The following is a 13,285-nucleotide window of genomic DNA, read 5'->3' on the forward strand; positions in this document are numbered from 1 at the left end:
AAATGCAAAATGCAAAATGGGTATTTTCCATTTTGCATTTTAAATGCTTTTTTAAAAACCATTTTGCATTTTGCATTTTAAATGCTTTTCTCAGTGCATTTTCCATTTTAAATGCTTTTTTGCAACATTCTTCCTACTTTCTCCACTCATCTTTTTTTCATAAGCCCCAAATATCAGTCAGTCCTCAACCTCGCTATGAGAGATAATTTACATTTGTCAAGTTGCTCCCTGGTAGGATAGGTAGAAGCCCTGGCAATTGAGTGATACCATTACAAAAAATACTGATTCAAATACTGAACATGGGGCCATGACACTATAATATTAAATGTTAGATAGCAGTTTCTATGTTTTTACGTTGGCAACATTAGTCACGCGCAAATTTTTTTATGGTTTCATAATCTGTAGTCGTGGTGTTTTTGGATTTACCATCATGTAATATGTTTGTTCTACATTGATGTCCATTATTAAATGACAAAATTGTTTAAAAATTCTATAATTATTTTAATTGTTTGACCTGAGAAACCATTTTGCATTTTCAATGCATTTTGAAAATAGGTATTTTGCATTTTGCATTTGAAATGCTTTTCTAAAAACCATTTTGCATTTTGCATTTTCAAATGGAAAAGTTTTGACCCATTTCCATTTTGCATTTCAAATGGTTTTGGGTACCCATTTTGCACATCTCTGTACATTATGATGTACCAATAAAATAGACGATCTCAACTTATGCTGTTAATTAAATATTATTTATTTTAAGAATTATTATCAAAGGACTTTTGTTGGAAAGGAAAGAGTTTAATAAATTCAATCAATATTGCAATTATGTGTAGTTAATTTTGTATAATTTGCCTAGTTCGTACAGACCTCTTCAGCGTAAATTATTTTCTACATAAAATTTTTACTTGAAACATTGAACTAATAAATATTCCTTGATCAGTTATTATTATCTAAGATATTATTGTTTAGTAATTATGATTGCGTTTGATGGAGGCATATCAGCTGTAAATTCTAATGTGGATAATCCCTTATAAATGTATTCATAAATCGGCAAGTTTAACAATAGGAATTCGTAAGCGATAATTTCAACCAAATCATAAAAGGGTTTTCAGAACTACTTTCACTATTCCTACATGAATATTTTTTATTACTAATTGTTTTGTTACACATAAAAAATCTCGGAATAAATGTAACTTGACTTGCTATGATATTTTATTTCAAAAGAATCAAAAAAATATTGCACAAATCAAAAATAGAATACAAAAACCCAATCGCCTTGTAAAATACCTATGCTATTGATAGGTACTTTATCGCTTTTCTAGATTAAAATAATATATTTTTTAATTTACACACATTCATCAGTTCGATTGTATAATGTCACACGCACAAATAAATTACGTTGAAGAATAAATTAATAACTTTTTAAAAATTCCCGCTTAATTCGAGATACGGTAAACTAATGCGCCTACCAGTGCCATCTCGGAATGTTCTTGATAACTTTTATTTGAATATCGCGTTCTTATCCCGCCATTTTCCGTCAGCAGAATCGAGTTCCGCATTTTCCTAACTCCATCAGTCTTGGAGAGAGCCAAGAGATGGCCAAGAGGCATCTATGGATATCTATGGACAAAACGTCTATTTTATTTTGAAGCAACTCCAGTAGTAAAAATAAAGAGAGGCGAAAAAGAAAAACCTCCGTACATAAAACGTATAAATAAATTTGATGTCTAAATTTTTATTTTTTGTCTCAACTTTCTGTTCCTGATTCTGCCACCGAGAGCGATGGAGCTGTTGTAATTTACAATCAGTGTATTGTCTATGGTTCAAGTAGTTATTTTATAAAAATGGTTTCGTCTATTTTTGCGAAACTGTCAAACTGAGCGTGATATATCTATGGATCTAAGCTGTCAACAGTCTACTCGCGCGGCAAAACAAAGTTATTGTTTGGTTGTTGTGAATCTTTTATTTAATATTACAATTTATCCATTTTCTTGTTTACCATTTTAAAATTTTATCTGAATTATGGCTAGCTTGGGGAGCTATGAAAGGAAGCTAAGATACCGCAAGCTCTTAGAAAATGTTGAGGAATTAGGTGAGAAGGTTATTAAGCAACACGATTGTTTAAATGTTCTTGTAAAAGCTCACCTGCCTGATCGTCTCGTAAATTATGAATCAGATCAACCTCTATCAACTCATTACAGCACAAATAAATTGAAAACAATTTTTTCCGTATCCAAATTTTGAAAAAAAAACTTCAAAACAATTGAAAGTCAAAATAATAACATAGGGCCGTGCGGGGCCGTGAGTGGTTTATTCGGGTTTATTTATGAGAGAGCCCGTGCTCGACTTGTACAGTATTGGTTTTGTAAAAAAATATGTGAATGATGCTCAATAATATTGTATAAATATGTTGATACCTTTTGGTTGGTATTATTTACGTTTTAAAGGACCCAGGAGTCAGCCTATGAATACGGTTAAAAATATGTGGAAGATTTAAAGTTTATTTTACTGATTCTGATAATTGTACTAAAAATGTGTAATTTTAAAATTTATTTAATAATTATTGGTTTAAAAAACAGCACATTCCAAAAACCACCGCTTGCTGGTAAGAAGGCTGTCACCAACATTTGCCCGGCATGATGTCAACAGCCGAATTCACTAATAAAACGAACATGTAGTTTTGGTGGCAAATCGAAAATGGCACATTATAAATTTATTCACTTAACGCATAATTTATAACATAAAACCTAAGATACATTACGCGATACGCATCAACGCTTATTTGGGAGTGATTGTATTGTAATTTTGTTCAATAATAAAATAAACAGTTAAAACACCGTATTATTATTTGACTGTCCTAGAACGGGAGACCTTCCTAGTTGGACAGTCTATGCTGTAATATTTTTGTAACAAACAAATAAATAAATTATCAGTGTGTACGCGATTGACAATTTTAATTATTATAGCGTGATAAGGAACTTCAATCGAACCGTCAATATTTTTGCCCCAGTTGATTTGTGGACTTCTGTGAAAAATTATACTTAAAATTTGCGAAAACAGTTAGAAACTTTAGATATTATTGTCCGTAACTCTGGACATTAGCGATATAATGCAGTTATAGGTAAATCTGTTCTTTAGATGAAAATGAATTCCAAAAGGCTCGATAGATATAGCAATTGAAGGAACGATTGCCAAAGGCACAGTAAACGATCATTCCTCTGTATCTATGGTGTTTGTCAATGCACTCAATCAAAATACCCATCATTCTCTCATCAATGGGAAGTCGCAAATGTAAATTGCTTCAATTGCCTCTGTAAACGATTAATTAGCAATTTTCAACGTCATTCACATAAAATTAATATAACCATTTCCAATTATTGATATTAACCATCTCCAGGGCGCTAACTTCTTTAACTCCATCAATTTGATTTGCAATTAAACATTTTCCAGACGACGCTGCTGTAAATAATCCCGAAACTATTGTAAAAGCTGCCAATGTGATAGACGAGGCAGAGAAACTGTTGCGGGATGGAAACCTTCAGGAGAGGGTGGACCATCCGGTGGAGGGACTGCTGGACTCCAGGGTCCTGTTGGCTTCATCCAATATCATGACCAAGCTGGCTGATGGTTTCAGCGGAAACACCAATGTATACGACCCCGACGAATTGGCCGAACACATTGTAAGTATTGTTGTAATAAACGTAAGTTATGATTTTCTTTCAATGTTGTTGGTAATAGTAAACATCTATCCAATTACATTATGAAAATACAAGACATGTTAATTCATACTAATCTAAAGGATAGCCATTCAAAGAATATGTATATGAACCGGCCGCTAAAGTACATCCACTGGACCTAGTTCAATGAAACCACTTGCTTTGTCTCAGTAACGTATCTTCACTCTTTTAATTCCTCTAAGCGTTGGCGAAGCATTTGAACAAAATAAAACCGATACGGCTCTCCGCTACGCCACCCGATACAGTTTGCCCGAAATGGCTCCCAGCGTATGAATGATGGAACGACTCTCTCTCATACTGGATGATACTAGGTAGTTAGTAGGTGTAGGTAAGTGTGTCCAAGTCCAGATGTCGGACTGTCAAACGCCGTTCACGCCTCTGAGGGAGTAATAACAATTAATACTTAATTATAATTGTGGTGACACTATTTTCTAAAATATCCTGATCATAAAGAGTAACCGTTCAATCAAGGTATGGTACAGTTTACCGGGAGTCGTACGGCTTGTTCATGAACCACTCATGCTCATAGCAGAATAATAGAAGAGTATGTATGAATGTGAATGAGGCAAGAAGTGTGTGCCAAGACCGAGTTATTTGGCGGTCCGTCCTCTCTGTCTACCCCTGCGGGGAAACGCCGTAATGTATAATCTACACAGCTTTCATGGTAGATTCCTGGTGAAAAACCACCATTCAGAATCGAAACATTGCTTGAAATTACTTTAACCATGTTTAGTGACCAGATTTGAGTAGCCAGATAGTTCCCAACCTTCCTCTTCCTATCTTCTTCCCACTTCCCATACCGATAGGGGATGCCATAGGCCCACTGGCTCTGGCAGCAGTTGCAACTCTTGTGATTTCAACTGCTGCTAGTGGGCCTATGGCAGTTGCATCACAAGAGTTGCAACTGCTACCACTGGGTCTGGTAGCAGTTGCAACTCTTGTGATTTCAACTGCTGCTAGTGGGCCTATGGCAGTTGCATCACAAGAGTTGCAACTGCTACCACTGGGTCTGGTAGCAGTTGCAACTCTTGTGATTTCAACTGCTGCTAGTGGGCCTATGGCAGTTGCATCACAAGAGTTGCAACTGCTACCACTGGGTCTGGTAGCAGTTGCAACTCTTGTGATTGCAACTGCTGCCAGTGGGCCTATGGCAGTTGCATCACAAGAGTTGCAACTGCTACCACTGGGTCTGGTAGCAGTTGCAACTCTTGTGATTGATACCATCACCTTTGTCTAATATAATTTTTCTTCTATTTCAGAAATCATTCCCTCAATACTGGTCTTCCATATGTTTCCCTAAAAGAATCAAGGAGATGACCTACCTCCATGGAACATTTCTCCCCGGTCCCCCTCCAGAAAGACCTGAGAGGAAGAAGAGAACCTTTGAGAAGCAGCAGAAACACGCCACCAAGGAACCGGAGAACTTGGTCGATTCGGAAAAAAGTGAAGAAGCTTCAGAAAGTGTTCAAAAGATACATAAATTTATTTCTAAGTACTACAAAACAAATGGCTCTAAGCCATTTAATTACTTTACTTTAGTGCTTGACCCCGCATCATTTGAAAAAACAATAGAAAATATTTACCATATTTCTTTTCTGGTTCGAGATGGCTTGGTATCTATACAAATAGGTAAGTTGCAAATTGAAATATGTTATTAAAGTTTGATTACAAGAATTGAATTTGATATCCATACTGTACTTACTTATATGTATTAGCATTTGAGCCTCTGCCATAGGTTAACTCAAGTGGTTTGCTATGTTTGGTAACTTAGCAGGGGTGCTGGGGTTCATGGGGGTGAGGTTCGTCTAGGCTTGGCGGTGGATGCCTCTGCTCACCTACTGCGTGACAGGCCGGATTGAGAGAAACTGTTTGATTGAGGCCTTTTGACCTCTCAAGCCGGTCTCTCTAGATCCATTGCCTTGCACTGCAGTTGGAGGGTTGTATTTATACGTCCGTCACTCCTGGACACAGATTCCTACCTACCCATCATACCTTTTCCTTTCCAGAACTTTCTCTTCTTCCTTGCCTTAAAAAAACCCTCCACACAGCATCCCCAAAGATGTCTTAGGCCCCGAGGGAAGTGATTATCCTCTGGGACTCCCTGTAAATAATAAAAAATAAAAATCTCCTTGGCTGAGCAGATTCTCCGCTGCGGATCTGAAGGTCATGTGCCCAAATAAATTTAATGTATTATTTCATATAAATAATATTGCATATTTGTGGAACATACCGGAGTGATAGACACTCTCAGTCAAGAATGGTTTTAGCCGTGTTTAGTGGCAAGATATATATAACAGGTACTTCCCAATAGTCTCCTTGAACTCCTTTCTCTCCTACTCCCTTCAAACTCACAACATAATATCCCAATTGGGGATGCCATAGTCCCATTGGCTTTGAACAGTCAGGATTCGTGTCCTGTATTCACATTATTGTCATGTGGTTATTTATTTTGCAAAAACAGTATAAAAGCCAATATGTACATAACAAAAGATATAGTTAGCATATTAAATATACAGGGTGTCCGGGTGTAAAGTCGCCAACTTCGGGAGGTGATTCTAATGATAGAAGTAAAAAAGATAAATAACTTTTTTTCATACCAAAATATTTTTCCATAGAAGAATATTTATTTTCCGAAACAAACAATTAAACTTTTTTATACCCAAAACCACCTTAAAACGTTACGTCTAAAATCACGTAGAATTACCCACCGAAGTTAGCGCACTTTACCCCCGGACACCCTGTATAAGGTTACATGTAGGACAAAAAAGGTTATACGTAGGTACATATAGCTAAAAGTTAAAGGATACTTTGTGCTTAAAGTTGTCGGAGGACACGTGAAAAATATCCCTATTTCCCGCCAGGCTGTTAATTAGCCTAGTTAATCATTCCAGTGAATCAGAATCAGAGACCTGTGTTGGCGGCCACACTTTATAGTTGTTAGTTGATCACAATTCATTCAAGTGCTGAAATGGACCAAGACAAATGTTAAAGATTCCAAGTAGCGCTGATTGTCGAATAATAAATTGAAATAATCCAACCACAGTTTATATTTGCACCCGCTCGCAACACAGGATTTCCTAGCGAGACAGGCACAGTACATACACCCATGTACTAACAGTGGCCTGCACAGAGTTTTTAACCAGGGTAGGGTAGGCAGTAGGAAAAACAGGGAATTAATTGATTAAAAAACTTTCAATTTGGATGACTAAGCTTTAGATGAAATTATTTGTGTTAACCATCAAATATCCTCATAACCCCTTCATTTATGCACATCACAAACCTATACTGGATATTTAATGCAGCTGGATATTTTCTTTCGTGCAACAATTGCACGAAAGAAAGCCAACATAACATGACTTATTTTAAAGTTGTTACTAATTATTAGAGGTACCAACAGATGGCACTGATTGCTATAATTGTGATTTGTACTGAAACTTTTTCAACACTAACACAAACGAGCCTTCCCTTGAATGTACATTTTGCACACACATATTTTTGAGTAAAATAGTCGAAATTTGAATATGACCATGTGTGTCATTTTACATATTTAGTTCATGCTTTTGACATGTTATAGTAGGGCGGTTGGAGAGGCGCGTGTGGCTCTGAAACATTGCATATTCAGAAAAGGTCAGAAATGTGTCGAGGACACAGTTCCTTCTTTTGACATATTACAGTAGGGAGGTTGGTGGGGCGCAAGGGTAACTGAAACATTGCGCGTATTTTTAGAAATTTAATAATTTTATTTATATCTTTATGTTAGTGCTTATGTTCCTATTTAGAAAGCCACCCCTTTGTGCACTAATTTACTTTATAAAGTTGAATAAATTTCATTATTTCAGATGAAAACACAAAGCTACCTTACATCGCCCCGGTGTCAAAACATGACAGAGAACGGGACAATAACGAGACTGCCAAGGGAGAGAACAACCAGTTCATCATATCCTTGAACATGGAAGACTGGCAGGTGTGTCTCACAATCAGAATCGTTTTATCTCCGTGCTCTTACCGCCGACAGGGGCTGGCTGTCAAATTTGTCGTCTTTAAGGCAATTCAATTTAATCAACTCAAACGATATAGCCTACTCCTTAAACTGGTGTAAATCATATATGATTGTGTGAGAAATGTGGAGATTCACAAAGAATTCAAGACTGATGTAAGCGTAATGAGTGAGATTAAGAAGGGATGCTTAGATGGTTTGGGCATGTAGAGCATGGAAGAAAGGAGTGTAGGGAGAATATATAACGGGAATATGAATGGTAAAAGTAGTCAGGGACCCCAGAGAAAGACATGGCATGATTAGGTGAACCAAATACTTGAGTCGGACCATGTCAAGAGTCAGAATAACAGAATATGAGACGGTATATGAAGATGGCGTTGTTTGGCAGTTCATCCTCTCTGATTACAAAAGAATAGAAAATCAGTAGGAATTGGATAGCTAGGGTCAATTTGAGGGGTTGGGCGGTACTCCGCTGAGTAACCATGGAAGAATTAAAAAAAAAGGTCATAATTTTGGGGAAAAAAACATCAAAAAGTCACCGAGACCAAGACCAAATAATGTCAAGAATCACTGGTTAAAGTAGTCAAGTATGTCCGTTAACTCCCTTTATACGTCAGAGAGTGTTTCTTAGCTGCACCCAAATCTTTTTCTTTTATGTATGTCTTTCTAATTCATACTGCTTGAATATTATTCTTCTTTTTTTTTCAATAACTAATACTTAATTATTATAATGGAAGTGTCGAGATTTAAGAAAAGTCAATTTAAATTTTATTTCTTAATCTGTTAAAATATCTTATTATTCTCGTTTATAGTTGTTGTACCTATACAATTTGGAGGGTAAGATATTCCTAACTCTTTTTTAGATATGACTTGCCAATAAGAAAGAAACTTGAGTGAAAAATATTATGGCTCAAAAACATATTTTCATATAGATCAACAAATGCTAATCCTGAATATATAAGTTTTATTGTAAATAATTATATCCAGAATTAATAAATCGTCCTTTAAAAAAACTGTAAGGGATTTAAATGCTGTGATTGGTCGGTTCTGACAGAACTTACACCGCTACCTCACGAGTCGGGCATTAAGAATACGGTCAATTTTGTGTAAAGTTCCATAGCGTAGACTCGCATATAGTTCACCACTGCGGTATACAAATCATTTCAAAAGAATTTGTGGATTTTGGAATCTTCCAAAATATTTTAATTGGGATTTGTTGATTTCATACTGACCTAAGTCGACTGACCTACTGTTAACTGACAAAACCGAGGTATGTATGACCTCATGCGTACCCCACCAGATTTCGATCATTTTGAAAATTGACTGGACTGACCCAATAAGGAAGTCCAGTCCAGTTGTTTTGTATCCTGGCCCGGTATATATATATTTTGCACAAAATTTCATAAAAACTGTTAATCAGGAAAAACCCGACAAACTAGTTTAAATTCTTAACGGTCAGAGTGAGAAAACAATTAATAGGAAAAAAAAATCTTTTTGATCTTGTTGGACCAAATAAATGATATCTAAATACAGGTTGTTTCGGAGAAATTGAACAATTATTCAAAGTTAGTTTTCAAGTTGTGTTATTATTTCAGTCCTGTCGAGCAACTATCCCACAGTGATATAATAACAACTTTCACAGAACCCGAAAATGAATTGTTCAAATTCTCCGAAACAACCCGTCCTAAGAGATTGATAGATCATTGTTTATTTAATTCATTATTATTGTATTGTATATGTGTATTCCCCACACCACACAGTCACACATTAAATTTGCTGCATACTATTTATCTCTTTTCTATTCATGTTGAAAAAAATAAATATGTTAAATGAAACCAACACCTTGTTTTAAACCACTAATTTATTTCATTTTACCAACCGGTTTCGCTTGGCTTAAGCTTCACCAGGGTAACTTAAATTTAAATAAATAATTAGTAATTTAAAAGAAATGTTTGCTTAATTTTAGAATATGTCAAACCACAAAGTGATTGCTTTCTACGAAAACAAAATAAAATTGTCTAGAAGAATAAATAAATAGTAGAAATTTAATCAAAATGTTTTAATTTTCAGACTGCTGTCAAAACATTTAATGTCACAAAAGCCCTGATGAAGATTTAAGGAGAATAAATGAATGGAGAATGAATGCTTCATTGAAATATTTTTAGTTAACCCACCAAAAGCATTTAATAAATATCGTTGCTAAATTAAAAAACAGTATTTTATTTTATTTACGCAGATGAATACTCTGTATTGTAATTTGGGCGAATTATTTCTTTAGAAAATTATTTATACAGTTGTTAACCAAGGCGATTGAAATTAAATACTACAATTGGTTTAAAAAACACCGATTAAACAATATCAGGTGGCAGAACAAATCGTATTAAATGCGAAACAAATTGATTCAGTACCATTCATTTTTTTACTGCCCTTTTTGAACTGATGACTGTGCTATAAATTATTGTTCAAACATTGTTTTACAAGACAGCAAATTGACCAAATACAAGCATGTATTCTAGTAGTATGTATCTGCTCTCAGTATTGTCCTGTTGAATGATCACCATTCGGAATTGAAACATTGTTTCAAATGGATCCAGCCGTGTTTGGTGACCAGATCATAAAACCAAAGTACTTTCCTCCTCCCCATCTCCATCCCCTCCCCACTCCCTGCAGCCTCACAATCTATCCCTGGACTGCCTCCGACTCTTGTGTGGGATTAATATTTAGGACTAGAATAAAAGATGTTCTGGAAATATAAATATGTGTGTTGCGGATCTAGGGTCAGTTTATTTATTAACCAAGTGCCTGAGTTTGTGAAACTGGTTTTGATGAAAATAATTACTTGCATAAGGTTATATGTACAGGGTCATAATCTTAATAATTAACCTATTCATAGGTAACTTATACCATTTGCGTATAATCTGTGTCCCTGACATTACGCTCAAGTATATATGATTTTGCCATTATTAAAACGCATAAAACAAAGCATAAAATGTATTACTGTTATTTTGTTGCTTACTTTATTTCGTCGCTGTGAAATCAAACCGGCATATCTGCAAAATGCTTGTTTTTCACCAGAGCGCTTTAAAGATTTCGCATATGATATTTTCCTTCTAACGTCCGTTTGGTTCACCTCAAAGCCACCTTATGAATGAATAAAATTTAGACGAATACTGCTTATTGAAGTAGTACTTGCAAATAAATCGAAAATTGCTTAAATTAAGAGTAAAATGGCCAGTATGGCTTTAAAATCAGTGAATATTTGCATTTGTGTCATAGTGGCTTCTTCTTTTGGAACCTGTTTTAGGTATAAAAAAAAGATAATGTTGTCAATGAAAAAATAATTTATTGCTTCACAATTTTTTTATAAACAATTAACATAATACTGCTCTTCCCTTTGCTGGTAACTTCAAAGTTTCCCAATCGTTTATCGAAATCTGAATAAATTGACGGTATTATCCCGGCGGTAACTAACTTTAGGATACCATTTTTCTTCTTCTCATCAATGGTCTCTTGGAATAAGCTTGCATCAGAACAGGATTCACGCTCCTATTGCCCCATTTATTCCTTTTCTTCGCCTCCTCCCAGGCATGTGATCCGTAGGATGTTTTGAAGTAAAAGTTGCCGTCGTCTTTAATTACTTTAAACATTCAAATGTCCAAAATGGGTAAAATTACCTGGGGGTCCTTCAGAGCTTTTATATCAAAAAGTCCTCATGACTCAACTCATGAACCAGGTAAGGATTGCCATTTTTCTTTGCCGCTTTCATGGCCATGGCGTATTGGGAAGGTAAGTATATCGGTTCGCTTCGGAGTGCTCTTTTAACTTATTTTTCAATGGTTGAGTGAGCCGAATCCACCTTGTTTTGGGTGTGGCCCTTTACTAAAAATTTGTGTGTAATAGATTTTATGTTTTTTAATGTTGTAACAGCATATTTGTACATTGCCTTCATAAAGTTATTTTTTTTATACTGCTACGACGGTTGAATCTGTGCTTTTATTGTCATTCTCCTTTTCCAGTCTGGACAAGTCCTTTTCTAGAATATGATTCTCATATTCTGTCGTATTTTGGTAAATGAGACAAACATCACACTGATCTTTCTTCGGTGTGAAAGTTTGTGTGATTTGAAAAAACCTCTGTACTGGTAGTAGCTGATTCCTGCAAGTTTTGACTCCTTTCTTTCTTTTAGATAACCTCTGTGATCGGCGATAGATTTTCCACCATCTGGGAAGAAAAAGGGCATGATGGGTGCCATGACCTGGAAAAACCTCACCCCATGAACCCGTGCAGTCTGGGCACCCCTGCTAAGTCACCAAAAGTAACAAACCACTTGGGGTGTTGTTTGTCCAATAAATGGTTCCCGGAGCGGAACAGCAGAAGCGGAGTTTCATTGAAAACAATATTTTTGTAAATGTTTCCCAATTATGCAGCGTGAAACGATTGCTGCACTAGAATTCGCTTATCTCGACAAAAATTGCAGTGTAAATAATCTTGTGCACGTATTTATACATGATTAAAATACTGAGAAAAAAAGCATTGGTATAAATGATATCTTCACATTTTGTCTGTGTCAATCTATCTAGATCCGTGTCTACAACAATTCCGCTACGTATGTTTGGATTGCCCTCTCCTGTTGGAGATTGGTTATCATACGGACAATATTCACTCTGCAAGCTGCAGCTTGAAATATAGATAACAAAGCCATGAAATATGACTTCTTTCTCTGTTACGTCTTCCATCAATCTTGATCTTAGGTAATCGCAAACCTAGATTTTTTTATTTTCTCTACGTAGTAATTTTATGTTTCATAGACCCAATCATGTCTGATTACGTCGAAAGGGGATCAAAATGACAATTCAGTCTCCTTCAACAGAAGAAATCTTCTCAAAATGCCTTTCATTGACATATTTGGTGTAACTCGGAGTGACCAGCTCGAGAATGGGTCGTTTCTATGACTCGTTCTTGAGCTCGGCGATGGAACGGTTTACTTTGGGGATGCTGTGTTTACTCCCTCCTATATAGCATCCCAAAAGATAACGTAGATCCTGAGGGTAATTATTTTCCTAAGGGCCTCCTATGTAGAGTTAATGTAAAAAAAAAAATGTTTATTATAGGCATGCTTGTTGGACCAGTAAAAATTTCTTCCAACAAACCCGTTTAGATGTCAGCAATCATAATTTTCTTTTTTCTTTTTAGGGTTTCGTTAGTAGTATAGTCTTGGAAGATGGTGGAGAAAAGAAAAAAATTATGAAAAGTGAATTTGTACAGAGCCCTTGAGGTGATTTTCACAAAATAGTGCTACTATCGTAATATTATTATTGGCGAAATTATTATAAATTAAGTGAAAAATTGGTTTAATTATAGTTTGAGATACTAGTATAACTATTTCTAAGATTACATCTCAAATTTATACAACTTCTTATGAATGTTGTCGACCTTCAGTTTCAGTACTGAATATGTGTATATTTTTTTTTTAATTTCAATCCACCTGCTGTTTAAATACGTAAACTTACGGTCAATTTTGTTCATTTGGTCGTAGGACCTACACATGGTTTCA

At 35.6% G+C, this 13,285-nt stretch overlaps 1 protein-coding gene across 2 annotated transcripts; it reads left to right on the forward strand.

The window, feature by feature from the left end:
- Positions 1-1,900: 1,900 nt before the first annotated feature.
- Positions 1,901-12,184, forward strand: Nse4 (SMC5-SMC6 complex kleisin component Non-SMC element 1). 2 transcript variants are annotated; one of them, XM_089637172.1, is made up of 5 exons: positions 1,901-2,089; positions 3,448-3,677; positions 4,994-5,363; positions 7,574-7,698; positions 11,918-12,184. In XM_089637172.1, exons 1-5 carry the CDS (start codon positions 2,020-2,022, stop codon positions 12,137-12,139), a joined length of 1,017 nt encoding a protein of 338 aa, XP_089493298.1. In that variant the 5' UTR covers positions 1,901-2,019; the 3' UTR covers positions 12,140-12,184. The 2 variants fall into 2 exon arrangements, with proteins under 2 accessions (XP_089493298.1, XP_089493299.1); XM_089637173.1 differs by lacking the exon at positions 11,918-12,184 and adding an exon at positions 9,802-9,931.
- The last annotated feature ends 1,101 nt before the right edge of the window (positions 12,185-13,285 follow it).

Source organism: Hesperophylax consimilis, chromosome 11, assembly GCF_061612785.1.
Source record: "Hesperophylax consimilis isolate HC1 chromosome 11, BYU_Hcon_1.0, whole genome shotgun sequence".
Taxonomy (NCBI): domain Eukaryota; kingdom Metazoa; phylum Arthropoda; class Insecta; order Trichoptera; family Limnephilidae; genus Hesperophylax; species Hesperophylax consimilis.

Excerpts from the sequence above, each read along its gene's own strand:
- Nse4 (XM_089637172.1), top strand. The coding sequence starts at position 2,020 with ATGGCTAGCTTGGGGAGCTATGAAAGGAAGCTAAGATACCGCAAGCTC. Across the intron at positions 2,090-3,447 it reads AGAAAATGTTGAGGAATTAG|ACGACGCTGCTGTAAATAAT; the intron begins GTGAGAAGGTTA and ends AACATTTTCCAG. Across the intron at positions 7,699-11,917 it reads TGAACATGGAAGACTGGCAG|ATAACCTCTGTGATCGGCGA; the intron begins GTGTGTCTCACA and ends TCTTTCTTTTAG.